This window comes from Oryctolagus cuniculus, chromosome 15, assembly GCF_051225735.1.
Source record: "Oryctolagus cuniculus isolate XC-2025 breed Fujian yellow rabbit chromosome 15, ASM5122573v1, whole genome shotgun sequence".
NCBI classification, from domain to species: domain Eukaryota; kingdom Metazoa; phylum Chordata; class Mammalia; order Lagomorpha; family Leporidae; genus Oryctolagus; species Oryctolagus cuniculus.
Window position 1 is genome coordinate 50,509,503 of NC_142881.1, and position 26,562 is coordinate 50,536,064.

Sequence of the window (26,562 nt, forward strand, 5' to 3'; positions counted from 1 at the left end):
AGAAGAGGAGCAGCCGGGACTAGAACCGGTGCCCATATGGGATGCTGGCGCCGCAGGCAGAAGACGAACCCACTGCGCCACGGCGCTGGCCCCTTGCTGTAACTTTTAAATCTCTAGTTCAAGATCACTTCTCTTTTTCTTGCCTGTTGAGCAAATAAGTAGTCTTCACCAGTGTTACCACCATACTCATTGTTCATCGTTATAACTACCCATCCCACACTGAGCTATTGGTATGATTAACTGTGAGATCCTCAATGTTCTTTCCAGTTGTGACTCCCTGGGACCTAGAAACAGTATCTGGCACACAAATACTCAAAAGGGTTGTTAATAAGGGAATAAGCTAAACCCTCGAAGGTACTTGGGATTTTAATTGGCATAGCAAATGGGGATGGCATTAATGAGCATAAGAGAAACCCAACTAAAATAATAAAGTAGAAATAAGTGAGAATGGCATTGGCAGGTCTGTGTGCAATTAATAAGCAAAAACATGAGGTGAAGAAGTCAGATCTACCAGATGTGCAACCTTGATTTGGTGGCCTGTGAAGTCAGGATACGTTCTTTTCCAGAAAAAGAACATAATGAAAGCATTTACTTAACAGAATATGCATTTTGAATTGGAATAGTCTCTAAAATTAGAATATTTAAAGTCATTTTTCTTTTCTTAAGATTTTTATTTATTTGAAAGGCAGAGTTAGAGAGAGGGGGAGGCAGAGAGAGAGAGAGAGAGAGAGAGAGATCTTCCATCCTCTGGTTCACTCCCCAAATTGCTGCAATGGCCAGAGCTGGGCCCATCTGAAGCCAGGAGCCAGGTTTCCCACATGGGAAGCACTTGGGCCATCTTTCACTGTTTTCCTAGGAACATAAGAAGGGAGCTGGGTCAGAAGTGGAGCAGCCGGGACTCAAACTGGTGCCCATATGGGATACCAGCAAGGCTCAACCTATTACACCACAGCACCGGCTCCTAAAGTCATTCTTAACTAGTCAGTGCAATCTCATGATTTATATAGAAAATCAACGGAATCCTGCTGTCTATGATCAAACTTTGTTCATCAAACTTACCACATAGTAGCACATTTCAACTGTGTCATCCTTAAGAGCTGTATTTCCACCATAGGATTTGCTCATTGGTTCCCATTATTTTCAGGATATACTAAAATTGTATAATTATTTGTATTGTAAGCCTAACATTCTTCCTGACAACATTTTCCTGGACTTTCATTTGTGTCACCATGATACCCCCGCTGTCCTGCTTTGTACATAACAATGAAATATCATATCCACACAGGCTCATTTATTTCATGGACAGCTGTTACAGTTATAATCTTCCTAATCTGAGAAGTTTTCACCTAAAAATCAGAAGTCTCAACATTTGAACTCTCAGCCACAAATCTCAAATGATTCACGACTGCCTCCCGACACATCATATATTTGAAGAACTGATTTATATGAAAGCTCAGACTAAAAAAGAAGAAAAATAACCCCCTACAGCTTTGTCAGAGTTAACTTATAGGTTTAAATCCTTTACATCTTTATGACATGTCCATTCCAACCAGGATTTTAAGATCAACATTGCCTAATACAAAAGAACTACATTTTCATGATCACACATTAATGATTGTAATCTTAATTAGCTGTGTAGGTTTTTAAATTTAGTCTTAACTAAATTAACACACACAAGTACTATAGGTGCCCAAGAGGCAGAAACTATATGAGCCATTGTACTATTATTTTAATCTTAATTGCCACCATATCCTTATGATCTGATATTATATATATATACATGATGAAATTAACAACCATTTCCCAACAGGAAAACTATAGGCCATTGATACTGAAGCTATGAATATGCGGATTATGAAGACTTCAACTTTGACCCCTGTAAAATCCCTACAACAGATTTAAAACCAGGAGAGTTACAACTGTTTGAAGTAGACAATTGTGTAGTCCTACCTTTAGAACTGCCAGCCTGCATGTTAATATCTTAACAAGATTTATTCAAGAGGCAGGGTAACAGAAAGAGTGTGAAAGAGAGAGACAGGTATCTTCCTTTCACTGGTTCACTCCCCAAATACCCACAACTGCCAGGCCTAGGGCCAGGCTGAAGCCGGGAACCAGGAGCTCCATCATGCTTCCACGGGGGTAGCAGGGACCCTAGCACTTGGGCCATCATCTGCTGCTTTCCCAAGCACACTAGCAGGAAGCTAATCAGAAGCAGAGCAGCTGGGATTCAAACCAGTCCTCCAATATGAGATTCCAGTGGCCCAAGCAGTGGCTTAAGCGCTATGCCACGATGCTAGCCCCTCTGTATGTTAATCTCACAGGAAGATGTTTCACTCATGAGCCAATCTGTCCTTAGTCCTAAAAACAGACACCATCCCAGGATGCGTAAGTCAAACATCCTTCACAGGATTAAATTATGGTCAACACTCTGAAGTCTGTGGATCAAATCATAGCTTCTTTTTTTTTTTCAAAGATTTATTTTATTTATTTGAAAGTCAGAGTTACACAGAGAGAGGAGAGGCAGAGAGAGAGAGAGCGAGCAGAGGTCTTCCATCTGTTGATTCACTCCCTAGATGGCTGCAACGGCCAGAGCTGCACAGATCCGAAGCCAGGAGCCAGGAGCCAGGAGCTTCTTCCGGGTCTCCCACGTGGGTGCAGGGGCCCAAGAGCTTGGGCCATCTTTTACTGCTATCCCAGGCCATAGCAGAGAGCTGGATTGGAAGAGGAGCAGCCGGGACTAGAACCAGTGCCCATATGGGATGCCAGCGTTTCAGGCCAGGGCTTTAACCCACTGTGCCACAGCACTGGCTCCCAGTAGCTTCTTAAGATTTACTTATTTGAAAGGCAGAGTTACTAGGGTGGGGGCAGGGTGGGAGGAGACAGACTGAGAGAGTGAGCTTCCATACAAAGATTGACTCCCCAAATGGTCATAGCGGTCAGGGCTGAGCCAGGCCAAACTCAGGAGCCAGGATCTTTATCCTGGTCTCCATTGGTGCCAGGGGCCCAAGCACTTGGGCCATCCTCTGCTGCTTTCCCAGGCACACTAGCAGGGGAAGCTGGATTGGAAGTGGAGCAGCGGGGACTTGAACTGGTGCCCATATGAGATGTCAGCACCCTGAAAATCACAGCTTTATACTCATCATCCTTGAACTAGTGCCACTGAAACATTTTTTAAAAAATATTTATTTGAAAGTCAGAGTTACACAGAGAGAGAAGGAGAGACAGAGAGAGAGAGAGGTCTTCTATCCGCTCACCCACTCACCAGTTGGCCACAACGGCCGGAGCTGTGCCTATCTGAAGCCAGGAGCCAGAAGATTCTTCCGGGTTTCCCACGTGGGTGCAGGGGCCCATGGACTTGGGCTATTTTCTACTGCATTCCCAGGCCAGAGCTGGATAGAAAGTGGAGCAGCCAGGACTCCAACCAGCGCCCATATGGGATGCTGGTACTGCAGGCGGCGGTTTTACCCAGAGCTTCAGCCCCATCATTTTATTTCCTAATATCTTCTTGCCCTCTCCAAGCCACCTAGGTAATTAATTGCCATTCAATGACAACTAGTGCAAGTTAAATAATAATGAATAATAATAAAATACAAATCAGATCACTAATACTAATCTCACTTATTATATTTATTGGCTTAAGAAATGTACAAAGGGTTATTACACCATTCATTTACATATACAACTCAACTATCAACAAATTTAATTTTTAATTTTTTTTTCTTTTTCTTTTTTTTTTTTTGACAGGCAGAGTGGACAGTGAGAGAGAGAGACAGAGAGAAAGGTCTTCCTTTTTGCCGTTGGTTCACCCTCCAATGGCCACCGTGGCCAGCGCGCTGCGGCCAGCGCACCACGCTGATCCGATGGCAGGAGCCAGGTACTTCTCCTGGTCTCCCGTGGGGTGCAGGGCCCAAGCACTTGGGCCATCCTCCACTGCACTCCCTGGCCACAGCAGAGAGCTGGCCTGAAAGAGGGGCAACCGGGACAGAATCCGGCGCCCTGACCGGGACTAGAACCCGGTGTGCCGGCGCCGCAAGGCAGAGGATTAGCCTAGTGAGCCGCGGCGCCGGCCAACTATCAACAAATTTAGACGTAGCTACTCCATTATGATCAAGAGCAGTAATTACTGGCTTTTGTCATAAAACAAAAATGTCATCCATTTCCTCCCTCTAGGAATGTCAGTCCTACTAATCTCTATAATAATTATTATAAAATAATTAGTGTATTTATTGAACCTATAGCTTTAGCTGTCATCAAACAGGCAATATTACATACAGCTGATCACCTATTCATGAGTCTTACTGGAGGAGCCACATGTCAGTCCTGCAGTAGTCACAAATACATACATATATATATGTACACACTCACACACACACATACACACACACATACACTCAGTACCACCAACTCATTCCTGCACCACTCAATTATAAACACCATGAAATAGGCTCCTTATGGATCTTTTCAGTCGCCTCACTCATAGTCACATCCAAATTTAACTGTGCCTCTAACCTGCCCTAAAAATTGTGTGGCTATCTTTTGCTAACCCTTAGCGTACTATTATACATAGTCCTTTAAGACTTAACCTCTTTTTGTGTTTGTTTCATAGCACTCTTTTTCACATGTATTTTTTCTTAAGAATGCCATGCCTTCATGCTTATCTGCGACTTGCAAATACTATGTCCTTTTTCTGGAAAGCACCTCCTCCAGCTCTCCTCACTTGAAAAAACAGTTCAAATGTCACCCACTCTATGAAGTCATCCCCTACTCTCCCTGGCAGATTTAAACAGATGGGTTATGCCTTAGTCATCTTTGTATTTTTAGAACTTATTACAGTGTCTAGCATAGTACTGGCCTCGTCTAGGAACCGAGTTTTTAAAAGATTATTATAAAAAATCATGATTACTATTGTATTTCAGAAAAATAAGTTACAAATACAATATAAAGATATATTTATATAAAGTAAAAAATGTATAAAGCAAAAATACCTATTTATATATGTAAACATATATATAAAGATTTATATGGTAAAAAAAACCACCTACTCTTTCAGTATGTGGCTTTAATCACTATTAACCAAATTTTGTGTGCATTATTCTGAACTATTTTAATGCACATACACTCATGTATATGTATGTGGTAGTTTCATTTAAAATAAAGTGCTTTGCGGCCGGCGCCATGGCTCACTAGGCTAATCCTCCGCCTTGTGGTGCCAGCACACCGGGTTCTAGTCCTGGTCGGGGCGCCGGATTCTGTCCCAGTTGCTTCTCTTCCAGGCCAGCTCTCTGCTGTGGCCAGGGAGTGCAGTGGAGGATGGCCCAAGTACTTGGGCCCTGCACCCCATGGGAGACCAGGAGAAGCACCTGGCTCCTGCCATCAGATCAGCGCGGTGCGTGGGCCGCGGCGGCCACTGGAGGGTGAAGCAACGGCAAAAGGAAGACCTTTCTCTCTGCTCTCTCTCTCACTGTCCACTCTGCCTGTAAAAAATAAATAAGTAAATAAAATAAAATAAAGTGCTTTGGAATAACTAAATCAATGAGTCAATAAAGGAAGTTAAGATATTATTTTTAACAATCTAACTCAAAGGGGCCAGTGCTGTGGCGTAGTAGGTTAAGCCTCCACCTGCGGTTCCAGTCCTGGCTGCTCCACTTCTGATCCAGTTCTGTGCTAATGGCTTGGGAAAGCAGCAGAGGGCCCCTACACCCACATAGGAGACCCAGAAGAAGCTCCTGGCTCCTGGCTTCAGCCTAGCCCAGCTCCAGCTATTGCGGCCATTTGGGGAGTGAACCAGCAGATGGAAGACCTCTCTCTCTGCCTCTCCCTCTTTCTATCTGCAACTCTGCCTCTCAAATAAATAAAAAAAAAAAACTTTAAAATCTAAAAAAAAAAACTAAAAAAATTTTAAAACCTCAAATATTTAAATAAATCTTTAAATCTTTTAAATAAAAAATCTTTAAAAAATAAATCTAAAAAAATTTTTAAAAAAAATCTACTCAAAGAGCTCAAGAAAGAGTATTTATGGGGATAGCAAAGAAACAATGGGTGGTTGTTGTCGCATGGTGGGCTAAGCCACTGTTTAGGATGCTTATATCCCATGTCAGAGTGCTGGTTTATGTCCTGGCAATTCTGCTTCCGATCTAGCTTCCTGGTAATAAATTCTGGGGGCAGATGGTAATGGAACAAGTGCTTTGACTCTTGCCATCCACAAGGGAGACTTCAATTGAGTTCTGGGTGCCTGGCATTGTTCTGGCCCAGCCTTGGCTGTAGGGGTTAACAGGGGAGTTAATCAGAAGATAGATCTTTATCTCTCTGTTGTTCTTCCTATCAAGTAGATGAAAATAATAAAAACCTAAAAAGTAAAGAAACAATAGAGGGTTGGTGCCGTGGTGTAGCGGGTAAAGCTGCCGCCTGCAGTGCCGGCATCCCATATGGATACCAGTTCGAGTCCCAGCTGCTCCTCTTCCAATCCAGCTTTCTGCTATGGCCTGAGAAAGCAATAGAAGATGGCCCAAGCCCTTGGGCTCCTGCACCCACTTGGGAGACCTGGAGGAAGCTCCTGGCTCCTGGCTTCAATCAGCGCAGCTCTGGCCATTGTGGCCATTGGAGAGTGAACCAGCAGATGGAAGACTTCTCTCTCTCTTTCTCTCTCTCTCTCTCTCTCTCTCTCTTTCTCTCATTCTCTGCCTCTGCTTCTCTGTAACTCTGCCTTTCAAATCAATCAATCAGTCTTAAAAAAAAAAAAGAAACAATAGAACGTGAGCAAGTATTTAAAAGAAACTACAACTTCATGACTGATTTGCGTATAATGAACCCACATAGAATCAGACAATTTCAAGTGTGCAGATTTTGGATTCAGGGTTGGAAATTTTTATGAAGATATTAACAAGCAAGATATTTTCCTAAATCTCTTTTTGAATATCAGTTTTCTAACTTGTACAATAGTTATAATACCATTTTGTAGGATTTATGAAAGGATTAGAGATGATGTATATAAAATGCTTGGTATGTAGTTAAGCAATAAATTATATAATCTTTTGTGTTTATCAGGTGCTTTGATGTAATATAAGGGCAAATATAATAGGTTATATTGTCTTATTAATAGTATTGTTTCATCAATATAATCATTTTATATTTCTTCCAATCTCTATGTCAGCTTTCAGAAGCATCCAGTAATATGAATTGGGGTTTTATATATTTGAATAAAATTATAGCTGTCCTTTTCACTTGTCCTACCTCCTGATGACTCATAGAATTGGCTTTAAAATAGAAAAGCTATATTTATTTTTCATAACGCTGCTAAAGCAATGCCTAAAAATAATTCTCATATGCTCTTAATAATTAGGGCTGGTTACAGACTTGGTTATAACTGAGAAATAATTCATAAATTGATTTGGATAGTTGTGAACTATTTACATGTAATAGGTCTTTATTATAATTTCTCTGTGTCTTTCTCTTTCCTGATTTTTAAAGATAAACTCCAATGATGTGGTGATACTAAGTGACTGAAAATAGCTTGAAAGAAAAAGTTATATATGTAAGTTTCTATACTTGTCACTTATTAAAGTCTTGATTTATACAAAAAGATAAGCTAGGAAATAGTTATTCAAATTGTGAATTTTGTTCTCATATTGTTTCTATGAATTATTATACATTCATAATTTTTGTTTATATTTTATAATTTTTATGTTTATACTTTGTTTTCCCAATGAGATTGTATCCTCTTTGAGACAGGAGCAATGTCTTACCATTTTTGTACCCTTTTATTACCTATCACAGTACCATTTATCTTTAATTATAGTATTTACAATATGATCTTATTTCCAGAAATGTATTTACTTTTAAGTTCAGAATTGCATCTATTTATCATGTTCAACCTATTAGGTGATTGCTCCTATCATAAATCATATATCCACTGTAATTATAATATAAAGATTGCTTTTCTTGGGAATATTCTTTCTTCAATTGCTCTTCATGTGTTATAGTCAGCTTTTCTTTCTTTAACTAAAATACCCAAGAGAAGTTTCTTAGGAGTAAACACAATTTGTTTTGGAGGTTCACAGTCCAAGATCACACAGCCCATTACCCTGGTGTCTCCTGAGGGTGCTAAAATGTGTGTGGAGGGAGGCTCACTTAGCAAACCAGGAAGCACACTCTTATTCCTTTTATGTGGATCCTCCTCATAGAAGCTATCACGGTTCAATCCTGAGGCTCCACCCTAACAACCTAATTCAATTCAATCATTTCCCAAAAGCCCCATCTTCAAGCACCATAATTGGATCAAGCCTCCTCCCTTCATCCATCAGCCATTAATCCATTAACTGTTAACAAACGACTTCGGGGTTTAAATGGATGCATTTTGGAGGGCCAAATCCTATTCAAACCATAACACCATGCTTCTAACTCCATTATATAGCAAGGAATTATCCAGGTTATTGGTATTTATTATTGGTGCTACCTGCAACTTTACTAGTGTGTTAGGTCACAATGAACCGTGATCATTACTTTCATATATTTCATTACTTTCACATATTCCAAAATGTTACATGTCTCTACACATAACTGTCCCTTCTATTGGCAAATGACATGTTTTTTCAATGTCTCAAAAATTTTAATTGATATAAAATAATTGTACATCTTTATGGGGTATAGTGTAAAATTTTAATATATGTATGTATAATGTTCAGATTAGGGTAATTGGCATGTACCTCACCTCAAACATTTCTTATTATATTGGGAACATTCAAAATCCTTTCTACTAGCTGTTATGATATATACAATTATTCCTTTCATTCACCTATACCTCTGTACCCATTAAACATCCTCTCTCCTTACCCCGCCCCTTCTTCCCAAACCTGTGGTAATTACCATTTTACTCCCTACTTCTAGGAGATCAACTTTTTAAACTATTGTATGTGAGAACACGAAGCATTTGTCTTCCTATGCCTGCCTTATTTCACTTAACATCATGTCCTCCAGCCTCCTCTATGTTGCTACAAATGCAGGGTTTCCTTCTTTTTTAATGGTTAACTAATATTCTATTATTTTATCTTCTTTATGTATTCATCTGTTGATAGACACCTCGGTTGAATCCCTATTTTGGTTATTGTGGGTAGCACTGGAATGAACATGGGTGTGCAGGTGTCTGTTCAACATACTGATTTCCTTTCCTTTGGATATGTAACCAGTAGTGGCATTGCAGGGTTATATGGAAATCGCACTTCTAGGTTTTTGAGGAACTTCCACAGTATTTTCAATAACTGATATACTAATTTACGTACCTATCAACAGTGTATAAGAGTTCCTCCTTTCTCCTTATCTTTGCCAGCATAAGAAGTGGTTTGATATATGGTTTGCATCCATAAAGTCAAAAGAAATAGATATTTTACATAAGCCCTTTCAAGAAAAGGTGAAGTGAGGAATAAAGCTTTAGAGGCAAGTTTCTGGAGGACCTGTATGCCATTTATGAGAATCCGAATTTGATTCTGTGGACAATGAGGAGCCATTCAAAGTTTCAAGTACAGAAATGTGATTATTGCCTGCCTTGCCCTATAAGTGAATGACCACAATTTTCCTTATAGAAAAATTGACATGATGACTTTGGAATAAGGTTTTTGGGGAAGTAAGATTAGAAGCAGGAAAATTACTTAAGAGTTTGTGAAAAGATGGCAGAGCCTGAACCAACGGTATATCAGAGCCAGCTAGAAAGCCAGATGTGCTCAGCCCTTCCAATCTTCAGGTTCAGTAACTTGGTAGCTTGAAATTAGCCATGGTGGGAGTATTTATATCACTGACATCAGCAAAAACTACAAATTAGGGCTTTCTTTTTTAGGGAGCTGCTGTACTAGTATATCACTGTCCTGACCAAAAGCAACAGCAATGAACCTGGTAAAGACAAGATACATAGTAGAGTGGTTTAATGAGATGAAATCAGCAACAGTCAGCACCACCAGGTTGACAGAGTCAGAGTACCAATGGGGAGAGTCCAGAATGATTTATCAATAGTTGACTCAAACGACTGAAGAGAGAAACAGGTGTTTTTTTTTCTTTTTTTTTTAGAGAGGAGCTCAAGGTAGGGGAAAGACAATGAGATTTGTTCAGGAAATGCTGAAATTGAAGTACCCCTGGGACACGATGATGAAGATATCCATTAGACAATGCTGGTATGCTATAGAACTAAAAGGCAAGGTCTGGATTCAATATAAAATGGTGGGAATCATGAGGCTATGACTGATAGTTGAAGTCATGGGAGTGGATAAACTTTTAAAATAAAGGGAGAGAACCCTGGGAAAGGCTGCAGTGTCTTTATGTTTTATAGACATAAATGAAACCATATGTCTTTTTGTTCAAAAATAGCTTGAGTAAGTAGGCAGAGATATGTCTTTGTAATACTGCATTTACAATAGAATTTCATGGCAATGTGAGTGAGTTCTAACTAGACTGGTAACTGATAAAAACTGAAATGTTTCGGGTTGGCGCTGTGGCGCAGTGGGTTAACGCCCTGGCCTGAAGTGCTAGCATCCCATATGGGCGCCGGTTCAGGACCCAGATGCTCTACTTCCTGTCCAGCTCTCTGCTGTGGCCCGGGAAAGCAGTATAAGATGGCCCGGGTCCTTGGACCCCTGCGCCCACGTGGGAGACCCGGAAGAAGCTCCTGGCTCCTGGCTTCGGATTGGCACAGGTCCAGCTGTTGTGGCCATTTGGGGAGTGAACCATCGGATGGAAGACCTCTCTCTGTCTCTCTGCCTCTCCTCTCTCTGTGTAACTCTGACTTTCAAATAAATAATAAAATTAAAAAAAAACCTGAAATGTTTCACATTTGATTTATAAGAACTTAACAGCAAAATTTATTAAAATGACCCTTGAAAATCACAAAATATTGCTTAAATATCCAAAAGTTTAACTTTATATCAAACACCTGAAATACCAAAAACATTCCAGAGAAATGAAGGGGAAATGCATTATTTTAGAAATCACCTTAAACGTAACTAAGACATTCCAGCCCATACTTAAGTCTATCTTGGCACGGAGTCATTTTTGTTTACTTCTTTGCCTCTGCCTCTAGATTTTGGGGGCAGGGAGAGATATTATGAATCTACATTTTGGGATTTGAACATGGTATATGGTCATAAAAAATAAATGAAGAAATGCTTTTTCCATGACAGAATGGCAGGTTTACACAGATGATCTCCAAGGTCTCTTTTAGCCCTGAGATTCCGTGTAAAGGGAAATGGTGATTGATTATTATTTACTACGTAAAAGAAGTGGGCTGTGCCCTTTGTAGCTCAAAAGGGGCAGTTCTGAAACTACAAAAAGGTGTGGTCTCCGAGCTCTATATTACACTGGGAAGAATTTTCTAACAATTATAGTCGGAAAGAAGAAAGGCCAGAAAGAAGAACTGATATCTTGGAAATATCTAGTATTTAAAATCTGGGAGAGCCTCGATGTCTTTAGATCTTCATAATTTTTCACACCACTGCCTAAATAGAAAAATGGAATTCGTACAACACAAAACAGAAACTGTGGGGCTGCGCTGTGCCATAGCAGGTAAAGCTGCCATGTGTGGTGCCAGCATCCCATACGCCAACGGTTGTTCCAGCTGCTCCACTTCAGATCCAGCTCTCTGCTGTGTCCTGGGAAAGCAGGGGAAGATGGTTCAAGTCGTTCAGCCCCTGCACCCACGTGGGAGACCCGGAAGCAGCTCCTGACTGCATATTGGCCCAGCTCTGGCGCTGTGGCTATGTGGGGAGTGAACATGCGCATGGATGATTTCTCTGCCTCTCTTTCCAATTCTTCCTCTCAAGTAAATAAATAATTTTTTGACAGGTAGAATTAGACAGTGAGAGAGACAGAGAGAAAGGTCTTTCTTTCTGTTGGTTCACCCCCCAGATGGCCGCTAAGGCTGGCGCACCGCGCTGATCTGAAGCCAGGAGCCAGGTGCTTCTCCTGGTCTCCCATGCAGGTGCAGGGCCCAAGGACCTGGGCCATCCTCCACTGCACTCCCGGGCCACAGCAGAGAGCTGGCCTGGAAGAGGGGCAACCGGGACAGAATTCGGCGCCCCGACAGGGACTAGAACCCAGTGTGCCGGCGCCGCAGGCGGAGCATTAGCCTAGTGAGCCGCGGCGCAGGCCTATAATTTTTTTTTAAACTGTACAGCCCATCATTCAATAACTCCAGACGTTCTTTTCACATGGTCTCAAGAGTTCGGTTGAGAAAATTCTGCCCCAGTCCAACATTCTCACTTGGTGAGGGGGTAAAGGAATCTTATGTCGGGGGTGTGACAGTCCCAGGGCAAGACCTTCAGGTTGATTCTGGGACAACTAACTGGGCGGACTATGTCCTCGCCACTCAAAGCAGGCAGGGTTGGAGGTCAGAGTTGACGCTTGTGTGCCTTAGATGGGAGGCTGGTCTAAACCTAGATTCAGTGTGGTTCCAGCCCCACCGGCAATGAACTCGTGTTAAAAACGCAGACGCGGGGCCCCACACACCTGCTAGCTCAGGCTCTGAGGGAAGGCCCGGGGATCTGCGAATCGCCAGCGCTCTGACCACCATTTGCGGCGCACAACAGCCAGAACCACGCACACCAGGCCCGCGTCCCCGTGGCCGGACTGTCTGTTACGTACAGGCCGTCCAGGCCGTCAGTGCGGACGCCGCGCCTGCCAGTGCCCGGTCGGGGTGAGGCCTGCGCCGGCTCTCCACCAGCCTCCTGGACCGGAGGAGGAAGCGACTGCGGGAGGCGGCCGGGGGCAGAGGCGGCGCCGCAGCGCCTCCTCGAGGTCAGGGCCCTCCGCAGGTCAGCCGGCTGCGCTTTCCCTTCGCCCGCCCCGGTGACCCCTCCTGCTTCGTCGCAGCCCCGCCCACCCCGGACTGACTACAGCGCCTGCGCACGTTCTGCCCCGGCCCGCCCCTCGTCTCCCGACCGGATGTCAGCAGGCTTCCCATAGTACCTCGCGAGTGGCGGGCATGATAACAGATCCAGGAGGGTAGCACGCGGGTTCGGGTTGTTGCTGTTGTTGTGCCTGTTCTTTCGGAGATTGGGGTACGGGCACTGCCTAGTCCGCCGGTGCGATGGCGCTTCTCCGGGGCATGTGGGGCGCGCTGAGGACCCTGGGGAAGTCTGGAGCGGACCTGTGCGCGGGCTGTGGGAGTCGACTGCGCTCACCTTTCAGGTAGGACCACTCACCTGCCCCCCCCGGGGGGGGGGCCCTGGACGTCCCTGGGCATGCAATGGGGACTCCGTCCCTTACTCTTTGCTCTTGCTAGGCGGTCAGGGCCACCTTGGCCCTCTGGTTTAGACCTCGACCTTGCGGAGGAGATGGTGGCTGCGAGCCCGGGCCCTCCTCCGGTAGTCCCCGGTGCCCTGCTTCCTGTTTCCCCCCACCCCTGCAGCCGCTCCTCCCTGCCGTCCAGCCTGGGCGCACCTGGCGGGGTCCTCTGCGAAATCGCGCCTCGTCTCCCGCCATCCTATAGGTGTGGAGGAGGCGGGGCTCCAGAGCCAGCGTTTGGATGCTTTGCTTCGTTCTCTGTCCTTCCTGGGAAGTCGGGGCTTTGAGACTTGAGCCCTACAGGCACTTCCCTCTGGGTAGGACAGGGTTTTAAATAAGGCCTAAGCATTCTTATCAAAGGAGACGGGTAGAAAGCATCTTGATGACATTTTCTTTGAGAGCCGTGTTTATATGCATGTAAATGTTGGGAGTTCCATATTTGACTTTGCTTGTTTTCTTTGTATTTCTGTGTAGTTTTTCGTATATTCCGAGATGGTGTTCATCCACCTTTGGCAGCTATCCAAAGAAACCTATGACTTCATACCTTCGATTTTCTAAAGAACAGTTACCCATATTTAAAGCTAAGAACCCAGGTGAGGAATTTGGGGGGGCTTCTGCTCTTCTCTGATGTAATAAAAAGGCCACTAAACAGTTAAGGTGAATACTGGCTTTGCACTTTCAAAGCTTCCGGCGTTTGCAGGAGCTGTCATTTTGTGTGATGTCTGTAAAACGAAGTGCAGCATTTTATACCTAACAGAAATGCTTTAGTTGTAAATGAGGAAGGATGAAAGGTATTTTAAAGATACCATGTGGAGCGGACAGCTCCCTGGGCAGAGGAGGAAACAGCCGAAGTTTGGGTCTGATTGTCTTTCTTAGGCCTGGAGTGCTGCTTATGAATCGTGCATAGCTGCTGCTCTTTGTGCCTTGGAGGATTGTTCACAAAGCTCTAATGAAATAACATAATGTGGGAATGGTCTGTAAAGTTCTGTGCAACTTAGGCTCATTTCAAGAGCTTTCTTGAGTGAAAATTCTGCTTGTTTAGAGTTCTTGAAAAAAGATTTCTAGCTAGGATGTTTATTGACTGCTTCAAAAGGCTATAGGACTTTGATTTGGGGGTTATGGTATAAAGGTAATAGGTAGATTAAGAGTTCGTTTCTGCTTATGATTTCCGAAGCCCCTTTACATCAAATAAGTCATAGGGGACTTGTGAAAAGCAAGTTAGTTACAATAAAAATCCTTGCATTTTAGGTCAGGAGTTAGTTTAAGAGACATACTCAAGTACCCACATCTTTTAAATGTCAGATTTGGAACTAACAGATGGTTTGTTAAATCAGTTGCACTCCAACATTCCAGTTAATGTGAGGAAAGAAGTGGAGATTATGGATTGATTTTTAGAATAGTTTGTTTCCAGATATTGTTCTGTAATATGCAATATGAGATCGTGTTTTATGAATCAAGACTATAATATAGTTTAGTCAGATTTTTTGAATTTAATAATTCCTGAAAGACTTGAAAAATGTTAAGATTGAAATAGGGAAGTAAAAAACTTAAGCAATTAATTATCTGCCTATTTAAACTGGTAATTTCTGAGGACAATTTTGGGTAGTATAGAAAATACTCCTTTCTGATTGGATAATCGGCTTTTAACAAACTTGGACAAAATTGTAAAGTATTTCTTTTTTTTTTAGAGATTGCAAATCAGGTCTTTTTCTTTTTTAAGATTTATTTATTTATTTGAAAGAGTTACACAGAAGGAGAAGCAGAGAGAGTGAGAGTCTTCCATCCGTTGGTTCACTCCCCAATTGGCCACAATGGAGGGGCCTGCGCCGATCCAAAGCCAGGAGCCGGGAACTTCCTCTTGGTCTCCCACACTGGTGCCGGGACTCAAGGACTTGGGCCATTTTCCACTGCTTTCCGATCCAGCCATAGCAGAGAGCTGGATTGGAAATGGAGCAGCCGGGATTTGAAACAGCACCCATATGGGATGCCAGCACTGCAGGCGGCAGCTTTACGCACTACACCACAGCGCTGTCCCAGTATTTATAATATTTAAGTTAATGGGATGAAGTTAACCTGTTGTATTAAGTGTGTGTAATGTAACTTGCTTTGTTGAGCTCATGGATTGTGCTTTCTTGGAAATCTATAGCAATTCATCCTGAGCCATAAAATTGTGACATCTCTTTTCATTATATTCCAATCCATAGAGGCAAAAAATTCAGAGCTAATTAAAAGAATTGCCGAGCTGTGGAGGGAACTTCCTGATTCAGAGAAAAAGGTAAGCACACAGGTTTTCAGATACCTGCAGTTGCTACTCTACAGTTTGGAAGAGACAGATAGAGACAGTTGGCAGAGACAGAGAGAGAGATCTTCTACCATAGATTCACTCCCCAAATGCTCACCACGGTTGGGCTGGGCCAGGCCAAAGCCAGGTTCCCAAAACCCAATATAGGTCTCCCACCAGGGTGTCAGGGACCTAAGTACTTGAACCGTCTCCTGTTGCCTTGCAGGGTATGTGTTAGCAGGAAACTAGAATCAGAAGCAGAGCCGGGACTCAAACCCAGGCACTCTGGGTTTCCCCAAGTGGCATCTTAGCCGCCTGTACCTCCCCAAGTGGGAGGCAGGCACCCCAAGTGGCAGCTTCACTGCTGCACCAAACGCCTGCCTCCATGTCTTAGAACCAGCTGGCCCAGGGGCTTTTTTTTTTTAAACATTAATTATCTACAAAGGAACTTTATACTTTCTGATATCCTTAAGTGGTGATACATATGGATGTATGGGGGTGGAGATGAGAGGTTGCAGCCATTAGAAAATGGAAGCTAATTGCTAGATTCTTACATTGGTCAGCATGAGAATACTTTAAAGTTCGTAGAAAATGGAATTAAAACTATTTTGGTGCAAAAAATTTGAAATCTATTTGTAGTTTTTTCATACTGTGTATTTTCTGTGAAATTTTTAATGACACCTGTGCATGAATTTTGGTTTTATTTGCACCACAATAAACTTTAATCTCTGCATACTTCATCTAAGAGCACATTTTTCATCTAGTGGTCCCGCCTGCCTTTATTTGAAGTCATGCAGTTGTCTTTCTCTGGCAGATGTGTTATGTTGAATTTGCTAGCAACAATTTACTGACTTCTTATTTGGGTTTCTTTTGTTTATAGGTATATGAAGATGCTTACAGGGTAGAGTGGGAGGCCTACAAAGAAGAGATTAGCAGAATTCAAGAACATCTAACTCCAAGTCAGATGCTATCTATGGAAAAAGAAATCATGCAAAAACGTTTAAAAAAGAAAGCATTAATGAAAAAGAGAGTGAGTATCATTGAAATACTCTTTTCTAATTGCAAAGAACTGAGGTTTATATAACTATGACTATATGTAGATTTCCCTTATTTTGATAATACATAGATATGATGTGTTAGGTATCATCAGGTGTACTTCAGTTAGGCAAAGATGGACAAAGATGTACTGTCTTCTGCCCATAGAACTGCTTGCTATTGAGAATCTTGCTGATTCTTAACTGCTCTCAGATGTATCCAGATTTCGGATATACAATTTACAGGACTAGCATGAAAGCTACAGGAACAATTAGGAAACAGCCTAATCAAGAATAGTAAGAATCTTTGCTTCTGAGTCTTGTGTAGAATAACCTAGTAATTTGAATTGTTTTATAGGTAATGGTGAATTAGATAAGGTAAATTTGATACTGAATTGCTGAATAGACTGAATTCACTCATTAGGACATCAGGGGAAAGTGCTAATTTATCTAATCAAGGAAGAAATGCCTTTAGGATGGTATTCTGTTTTTCCTCAAGGAAATATCTTTTAAAAACCGTTACATGGTTTGAAATTTGTTGTTCCATTTAAAATATTAATCTATGTATATGCCATTGTTTTTCTATTGAATCTGATATTAGTACAGTTGTGAGGTGGTGAGCTTGTGGACTAGTACATATACTGTAAGAAAATGGTCATCAGGGTTAAAGCAGTTTTTCTGAAAAAAATAGATTCCAGCCTTGAATGTGAGATAACACATCGTTTTAAGCTATCCTGCACTAGAGTAACTTAGTTCTAAGCCAGTAGTGGTAATTCAGGGCTGCTGACCCACAGGAGCCAGAAGCTACAGTAACAGTGAGAAAGTATAAGTGGGGATGGCATTTGGAGGGGTAATTACTGTAGCATTTTCTCCCTTTTTCATTCTCCTTTTATCCTTATAGTACTCAGCCTTGCTGAGTGAAGAGGAGCAGAACTGAGAATTGGACAGATATATAGGAGATCTTTTAATTTTCACTTTCTTGAATTTTTTTCCCATTAAAGGCTCCCAGTGCCTTTTAATTCAGAGATCAGCTGAGAAGCCTGAGATCCAGAAAGTTGCAAGTGAAGCATTTAGGAGAAAATCCTTGGCAGTAGTTCAGGAAATAAAGGGGGGAATAGTTAAGTTTAACAAAAAGATGAAAATGCCCACAGTCTGTCTTTTTAAAAGATTTTGTTCATTTATGCCCACTCAGTTTCTGAAAATAATATTTAAAGGAAATGTTTTTGTATGGAAAATAGTTGATGAAATCTTTTATTTTTCAAAGCATAGTACAGTTAAAAAAATTCATACCCTAAGAGATAAGCATTCCATACTTTATGTTAAGAATTGTAACATTCAGTTTAAATTATGTTCTATAACGCATAGTAGTGAATAAATTTCTGTGGGTAAAGTTAATCACATGAGGTTAAAGCTTTATTTTACCTTTCTGTTGTCGATATTCAGGAGTTAACAATGCTTGGAAAACCAAAAAGACCTCGCTCAGCTTATAACATTTTTGTATCTGAAAGTTTCCAAGAAGCTAAAGATGGTTCATCACAGGTAAACAGAACTGTGTTTATTTCTTAGTTTTTTGCTTAATTTAACTTAGTAAATATTTAGAGATGAAATTCTAGGGATGTCATGTCAACTGGTGAAAGAAAGTAGTGACTTACAGAAGTTAAAGCTGTTGATAGGGTCTTCTTTATTAGGTTTCTTTTAAAGAAAAATCCTTTTTTGTTACCATATACAGTTAATTTGAGTATGTTGTTGTCAATACATTGCTAGCTTTTTAAATTTAAAAAACGTAATATTTTCAAATTTATTGAAGTTCTTTTGGAGACTTTTCTGTTTTACAGTCACTGGGAGGAATGAGAATAGAGCTATAATGTTTTGAGCTAGAAATTTAATGTAACGTGTTGTTTCCTGTTGAGTCCTTCAGGAAAATTTTGGGTATGCAGGTGGGATGTGTTACACATGTAAATGTCATAATGTGAATGTGTCAGATAGTTTGTCAGTCACTGCTGTAGCTTAGCTTTTTCATATTTTTCTTAGGAGTTAGTTCTAAATGGGTAATTGTATTTTTTTTCTTGTGATACAAGAAGAAGATGTTCAGATCTTTAGCCTTAGTCTGAAAAGATGAAGTGTTTGGCACTCTTTCTTTTTGGGGTCATTTGTATCTGCAGTTCATGTCACAAATCCTGTTTAACATTTGATTAAATAAAGGTGTTTATGTGACATAGTCTTCATTGGCTACATATTTTCACTTAATTATTCCCCCTGAGATTTTAAATTCAATTTCTGTGGCTCTACATTAGTGAAATGTAAGTGTGTTTGTGTATTTTTAAATTTTTATTTGTTTGAGAGAGAGAGAGAGATCCCTTATATGTTGGTTCATTCCCAAAATGTCTGCAACAGTTGGGTTGGGCCAGGCCCAAACCAGGAGCCTGGAATTCAGTGTGGTTCTTTCAAGTGGGTCCCTGTAGGGACCCAATTACTTTGAGCTGTCATTTGCTGCCTTCCAAGGGTATGTGTTAGCTGGAAGCTGGATTGGAAGTAGAGCCAAGGCTTGAACCCAGATAGTCCAGTAAGGGATATAGGCATTCCAATCAGAATTTTTTTTTTTTTTTTTTTTTTTTTGACAGGCAGAGTGGACAGTGAGAGAGAGAGACAGAGAGAAAGGTCTTCCTTTTGCTGTTGGTTCACCCTCCATGGCCGCCGCAGCTGGCGCGCTGCAGCCAGCGCACCACGCTGATCCGATGGCAGGAGCCAGGTGCTTCTGGTCTCCCATGGGGTGCAGGGCCCAAGGACTTGGACCATCCTCCACTGCACTCCCTGGCCACAGCAGAGAGCTGGCCTGGAAGAGGGGCAACCGGGACAGAATCCGGCGCCCCGACCGGGACTAGAACCCGGTGTGCCGGCCGCCGCAAGGCGGAAGATTAGCCTAGTGAGCCGCAGCGCCGGCCCAATCAGCATTTTAACTGCTGTGCTGAGCATCCATCCCAAAACAGTTTTGGCTGTTGGTCCTTTGAGTGTGATCTGACTTCTTTTTTTCCCGCTGCTTCTTTTTCTTCTCACTTGTTAGAATCCTGATATTTACATATAGCTCTTCTGAACTGGTTCTCTTAATTTTCTTTTCCTCCTATTATACTGTATATACTTTGACTTACTCTCTGTTTTTAACACAGTACCATAGCTCTCAGCTATACCTGGTTTTTATAGAATAATTCTATTTTATTCTCTAAAGGGGATAAAATGTCCTAGAATCTGCCATAGTGGGAATTTAACCTTTCTAAACAGTCTTTCAGCCAGTCTGTCTATGTTTAGTCTTATCTTCACCTCTGTCTGGTGTTGCCACTTTCTGTACTGTTTGGGAATTCTGCATTGTAAATCAAGTTGTTTTTAGGTTTTCCTGAGTGCCAAATTAGGAATTAGGTTTCTTGGGTTAGTTGAATCACTTAAAACTCCTCCATCTGCTTTTCAGCTTCTCAAATTTTCTGTTGGTTTTCCCTTCCCTTGCTGTTTTTGTCAATGTGGATTTATAACTTTATGTTAGGAACTACTGAGGATGAAAATAATCCATGCAAGTGTAGCAGTGAATCATTCTACCTTTGTTTAATAGGGTTTTTGGAGATAGCAAAAGTAAATTTTTTTTTCTGTCATTTTAATTTTATGGATAGAAGGACCAAGCGAACTGGTGGTAAAATGGCCTTTTTCCAAGATCACATAATCAAGTTTAATTAACCAGAATTAGGGACTTTTGTTGCATTATTCCTGTGACTACACCTAAATGCATAGGTCCAAATTTTTGAATAAAATATAAAGGGGCTGGCGGGCGCTGTGGCATAGCTGGTGAAGCTGCTGCCTGCAGTGCTGGCATCTCATATGGGTGCTGGTTCAAGTCCCGGCTGTTCCACTTCCAATCCAGCTCTCTGCTATGGCCTGGGAATGCAGTGGAAATGGCTCAAGTCCTTGGGCCCCTGCACCCATGTGAGAGACCTGGAGGAAGCTACTGGCTCCTGGATCTTGGCTCCTGGCTTTGGATCGGCACAGCTCCAGCTGTTGTGGCCAACTAGGGAGTGAACCAGAGGATGGAAGACCTCTCTCTCTCTCTGCCTCTCTTCTCTGTGTAACTCTGACTTTCAAATAAATAAATAAATCTTAAAAAAAAAAAAAAAAAGCTACAAGGAAGAAATAAAAAATCTTTAAAGTTAGTCTAACAGAATGTGGATTATACAATATTAATGTTTTTGAATCACAAAATATTTTCATTCAATTCATTTCTGTGATTTTTTTTTCTTTTTGAGAAGCAGAGAGAGCTGCCATCCACTGATTGTCTCTTACTTTTAGAGAGACAGAGAGACAGCTAGACAAGATAGAGAGAGCTCCCATCTACAGATTGGCTCCCCAAATGCCCAATGACCAGGGTTGGGCCAGCGTTGGAGCCAGGAGCTAGAAACTCAATCTACGTGTCCCATGCTCTTAATGTCTACATTGATGGGAAGCTGGGCCAGGAATTTGAAGCTAGGCACTCTGGTATGGGACACATGCTTTTATTTTATTTTATTTTTAAGATCTATTTATTTATTTGAATTTGAAAGGCAGAGTTACAGAGAGGCAGAGAGCGAGAGATAGGTAGGTATCTTCCATCAGTTGATGTACTCCCCAAATGGCTGCAATGGCTAGAGCTGAGCTGATCAGCAGTCAGGAGCTTCTTCCTGGTATCCTGCAGGGACCAAATCACTTGGGCCATCTTCTGCTTCCTAGGCCGTAGCAGAGAGCTGGATTGGAAGTGGAGCAGCCAGGACTCGAACTGGCATCAAACCAGCATCCTGCGGGCACTGCAGGCAGCAGCTTTATTCCATAGGCCACAGCGCTGGCCCTGATACATGTCTCTTAACCAGTGTCTTAACCACTAAGCCAAATGCTTGCTCCCATTTTTGGAGATTTTAATGGTTTAATAGCTTTTGTTTAGAAAGCAAACATGTTGAGAATTGGTGAGGCTTTGCCTGTAAGTTATTGATACCTGAGTTTTTGTTGTTGGAATGAATAATAAAAGACCTTGAATCCCCATTTGTGTTGTTATTTAAACATGTGTTTTGCAGGCAAAGCTGAAGGCTGTAAATGATAACTGGAAAAATCTGCCTAGTTCTCAAAAACAAGTAAGTATTACAGATTTTAGTCTCAAGCATGCAATTAGAGTGTCTGTGAGAGGGCATATTTAGGCAAGGTTGATTCATATGAAAACGGCCTTGTATCAATGATAGCACAATTAAAGTAATTTAAAATTATTTTCAGGTCTTTAGACCCAGTTTTGCTCTTATTCTCCTGGTAGTTTTTGATTGTAAGTAAAATTGGTATTTAGATGCTTAGATTGGTATCTTTAAGCTTAGATTTTCTATTGTATTGAGTGATAGTCCTATCTTGATTCCACCCTCTCCCCACACCCTAATCCCTGAATTTGTAACGATCTCATTAATACTTAAATTTTTATCTCTTTGTCTCATCTGTGCTTTTTCTCATCTAACTTTATCTCACAGAAACTTTTCTTCTCCAATCCCCCTTTATATATGTAGAATAGTGATGCAGTTTCTAAAGTATACATAGAAGCATTCTGGAAATTAATTGCTCTTTTCTGAATAAATTATTTTTAAAAATTACCCTTTTTCTCAGGTATATATTCAACTTGCTAAAGATGATAAAATTCGTTATGATAATGAAATGAAATCTTGGGAAGAACAAATGGTTGAAGTTGGACGAAGTGATCTTATACGTCGCAAAATGATGCACCATGCAAAAGATGGATCTGAGGAGAGTTAAAATAGAAGATTGAGTTGCATTCATGATGGATAGGCCTGAGAAGCTGATTAAGTCATAATACCTGATGCTGTTGTAAGATTAGAAAGGATAAAGTTGGTAAACATTTTATATTCAAATCCTTTTTCTTTAGCCCATGGACTTCTGCCAGTTTAATTCATTTTGTATTAGTATCTTTCTTTGGGAAACCCAAATAGATGAAAGTTCTTACAAAATTTATTTTATGTTAAGAACTACTGAGGATGAAAATAATCCGTGCAAGTGTAGCAGTGAATCATTCTACCTTTGATAAAGGTACACCAGACTGTGAAGTTTTTTATCTGTATGATGATGATGGGAAGAGTGTTCTTGTTTCCTTATATTATGGAGACAGGAGTTCCCTTTCCAAAATTGTGACAAATTGTAGAAGCCATAGTGTTCTATGATACAATTGTGCATTTTTAAAAAAGCAACCAGAACTCAACGAGGTCAATTGCAGTTCCGCAGTATAATTCATACAGCATTTTGAGTGGATGGTTGTACATGCAAGTTGATCATTGTTTTCAGTTGCTGCTTTTTATAAAAGGGACTGAGAAATTTATAAACCTTTCTCATCTTTTTCTTTTTCCTAAAAACTAAGAAATTCTGTACCAGACCTATGCATGTTGTTTATATTGCATAGAATAACATTTTAATCTTTAATTTTATGCTTGTGAATTACACATTTTAAGGGGAAACATTTATTTTACATCTTTCATCTTTTTCTGGATTATTTTCTTTCTCTTGTATGAATATATTTAAGCACAAAGAAAACTTGTGTAAATTTTTAAATGAGAAACTTAATAAAACCTAAGTCTCCAAAGTCTTGGGAATGTCAAAAATTTTACCTAACATATAAAGGCCTTTGTAAAACATAGCCACTATATGGTCTTGACAATTCAACCTACTTCCTGCTTTTCACGGTGAGATAAAAATTGTTTATTTTATATCATTAAAAAAGATTTATGATAAATGAAAATTAATAGGAAATTTAGTGCACATAAGCAGAGTTTTATTAGAACACAGCTTTGTTCATTCTTAGTATCTGTAGCTGCTTTTGTGTTACAGTGACAGAATGGCTGTTACCAAGACTGTAGTGTGCAAAGCCTAAAATATATATCTGGCCTTTTACAGATCAACTTTGTCAGTTTGTGTTTGGTAGTATAGTATAGTGTGACTACCCTTCCAATGAACTGATAGGTTGGAGTATTTTTTTTCATCTGTTTCAGGTGAATCATTGTGTTCCTTAAGAGAAAAAGGTTGCTACTACATAAGGCAAAAAGTTGCTTCTCAATGTTACAATGAAAATAATCTTGAGTCTCAAATTATGTTGGAGTATAAGGAAAAAGATCACATAGTATGGAATGAGATTCTCTTAATATTTGCTGTGTTCAGTAAAATGTACCTTAAAAGTTTTTCTGCTAGTACTTATCACAGAAACCTCATTGTAGTTGGGAATCTTCATTCTTTACCATTTATTTATTTTCTGAGGACAGTTAAGCAAAGGTTTTCAAAATCCACACCACCTTTTGAACAGAATAATCTTTCCTCATGAGTTTGCAGGTATAGGACAACTCAGAATTTATGTGTACTTAGTATGTTATGCGTAATACTTAAGAATTGTAGCTTCTAGCCCTCCAGAAAGACTTGGAAGATTTTTGTTGTTTGTGGATGGAAAACAAGTAAAATGTCATAAAGATGTTGTCTTATATGTTAAGTTAGACAAAAGAGGATCAGTACTGTGGCTCAGTCAGTTAAACTGCTGCCTGTGGGCACTGCTTCATGTCCAGACTGCTCCACTTCCCATCCAGCTCCTCGCTAATGTCCCTGGGAAAGCAGTGGAATATGGCCCAAATGCTTGGGCCTCTGCACCTGAGTGGAAGCTGCACCCAGAAGAAGCTCCTGGCTCCTGGTTTTGCATTGGCCCAGTTCTGGCCATTGCAGCCATTTGGAGAGTGAACCACGGGTGGAAGACCCCTCTAACTCTTTCAAATAAATAAAAATCTTAAGAAAAAAATTTTAAAAATTAGACAAAAGATAGGAACTGAAGAGAAAAATATATCTTAAGAGGAGATGTACAGTTAAATATATAAAGTTTTAAATATATAAAACTTTCTCTTATAGATATGAGTACTGAAGAAAGTCTGTTATTGGTAACAGACAACCAGAGGTTTGTGGCCAGGGTAGTTTAGAGGTAAGGGGAAAGAGGAGGTGTGCCAGTATCTGTCATAGTCTGAAGTAGGTTTGCAGGAGAGAATAATGACCTAACACCCCATGGCATCTGAAATGATTTTGATCATGGGCCATCTCAGGATAGTGTAGAAAATTGCAGCTCAAGTCCTTGACTGTTACTTCAGATGCTCAGGGAATGAAACAAAGTCAGTGTATATAATGAGCATTGTGGATTGTTGAATTAGAAAAATGAGTTATGTAAATATCTACAGGACAATGTAGCATAAGAGATATGTTTGTAGTTACTCTGCAGGGGAAATTCCTCTGAACTCTCTCAGCATTTAAATACCTGGACGATTTTATACTTAACATTCAAATCGTACCTTCCAAGATAAACTGAGGAGCTGAGGTTAGTAGGTTCTCAAGTAGTTAGAACCTAATATAGGAGGGAAAGGTATAAAACAGCAAAAGAGAGCAGAAGCATAAATGATAATATCGAATTCTGTTTGGTTTTGTTTTTAAAAATAAGTTGTTGTTAGTACTTTAAACCAGAATAATCTGATTTCCAAGCCTTTCTTTAAAAACTTTGGTACAGATTGGAGATTCAACCCTTATATAAAATTCCTTCCAGTTGCACCAATACACAGATTTTTTGCTATGAAGACTAAAAACTCCACATCAAAACCAGTAGACATAATATGGCTTTGCTCTTTAGAGTTTTCGTAATTTGACTTAACAAAGTAGTTGATGAGTGAATTAAAATGAGTGTTAGAGGGAAAGATAATGAGGAAATGAAATAAAGCAGGGTGTATGCTCTTAGAGGAGTAATCAGTCCTAAAGATTTTTATACTTTAATTCATTGGTGTGCCAATATTAGGTTTCTTGAAATAATTTGATGAGGGGAGAGAAGGTTCTATGTTTATTTTACTCTCTGATATTTACTTAGTGAATATTATGTACAAATTAAATATGCTATAATTGTATAATTTTGCTGTCGCTCTTTTTTTTTTTGGAAGTTCAATTTTTTAAAAGGCATATGTTATTCTCTGAATCAATATTTGAATATATGAAAATTTAATATATGAGCCTCTGTTTGGATTTTTGAATTTAAGAATTGATATTACTGTACTGTAAGTGGATTTAAAGTAACTAGAAAATTGTAGTGATTTTTCTGACATTTACTGTTACCTATAACTTATCAACACAAGGTTGTGCTAAAACAGCAATTTGTATATAATGAAGTGATAGTATCCCTTATTTCTCTAAATTTTACTAATATTTACTTCAAGAATAATCTTATATCCTTCACCTCACAGCTACAGTCCCTCTTCTCCATAGAAGTGTTGTAAGCACAGACTCTTATATGTTTTGAAAATTTATAACAATAATACTTTTTTAAATTGAGCTTCTGGAAAGTATAAGAAAATGAATATATTTATTACTTTAACTATGTGAAGCTTTCTAAACAGGAAGTAGAACTACTAAAGACTAGTGTCATCCTTCTTACATTTTTTGCAAATAAAGTACTTCAGGTAACTTATTAAATCACTGATTATATTTAATGTGAAATACTTAAAAACCATTCTCTAGTGCATTTCCAAATGTTTTACTGAGGAGCTAAATACAAAGATTGATCCTAAACAAGAATTTTATTTTTTTTAATATTATTATTATTATTTTATTTATTTTTTAAAAGATTCAAAAGTCTTACATCCACTGGTTCACGCCCCAGATGATTGGAGTTTTGTTGATCCGAAGACAGGAACCCTGAGCCAGGAGCTTCCTCCGGATCTCCTATGTGGGTGCAGGGGCCCAAGCACTTGGGCCATCTTCTACTATTTTCCCATTAAACAAGAATTTTAAATAAACTAAACATTTTAAAATCATTTTGACATCATTTAAATCACCTTTATGTATAGGTAACAGATTTACATACCAAATCAAGGAGAAATATATTCATATTGTAGTAGATGAAATTGTAGATTCCTTCCGGGTCTAAAAATA

The 26,562-nt window shown here is 40.2% G+C and overlaps 1 protein-coding gene and 1 long non-coding RNA gene across 2 annotated transcripts; one reads left to right on the plus strand and one right to left on the minus strand.

The window, feature by feature from the left end:
* Positions 1-650: 650 nt before the first annotated feature.
* LOC149121988 (uncharacterized) lies at positions 651-12,620 on the minus strand. Its single transcript, XR_016222191.1, has 2 exons — positions 12,484-12,620; positions 651-852 (listed from the first exon to the last, which is right to left on the minus strand). It is a non-coding gene; the product is annotated as an uncharacterized LOC149121988 (long non-coding RNA).
* Positions 12,621-12,947: 327 nt separating this feature from the next.
* Positions 12,948-25,643, plus strand: TFAM (transcription factor A, mitochondrial). Its single transcript, XM_017348769.4, has 7 exons — positions 12,948-13,164; positions 13,735-13,853; positions 15,465-15,535; positions 16,422-16,571; positions 18,019-18,114; positions 21,657-21,713; positions 22,225-25,643. Exons 1-7 carry the CDS (start codon positions 13,064-13,066, stop codon positions 22,369-22,371), a joined length of 741 nt encoding a protein of 246 aa, XP_017204258.1. The 5' UTR covers positions 12,948-13,063; the 3' UTR covers positions 22,372-25,643.
* The last annotated feature ends 919 nt before the right edge of the window (positions 25,644-26,562 follow it).

Bases quoted from the DNA above. Each gene is read 5' to 3' on its own strand.
- TFAM (XM_017348769.4), top strand. From the start codon at position 13,064: ATGGCGCTTCTCCGGGGCATGTGGGGCGCGCTGAGGACCCTGGGGAAG. The intron at 16,572-18,018 runs GTGAGTATCATT...GTCGATATTCAG, and splicing joins AAGCATTAATGAAAAAGAGA to GAGTTAACAATGCTTGGAAA. The intron at 21,714-22,224 runs GTAAGTATTACA...CCTTTTTCTCAG, and splicing joins TGCCTAGTTCTCAAAAACAA to GTATATATTCAACTTGCTAA.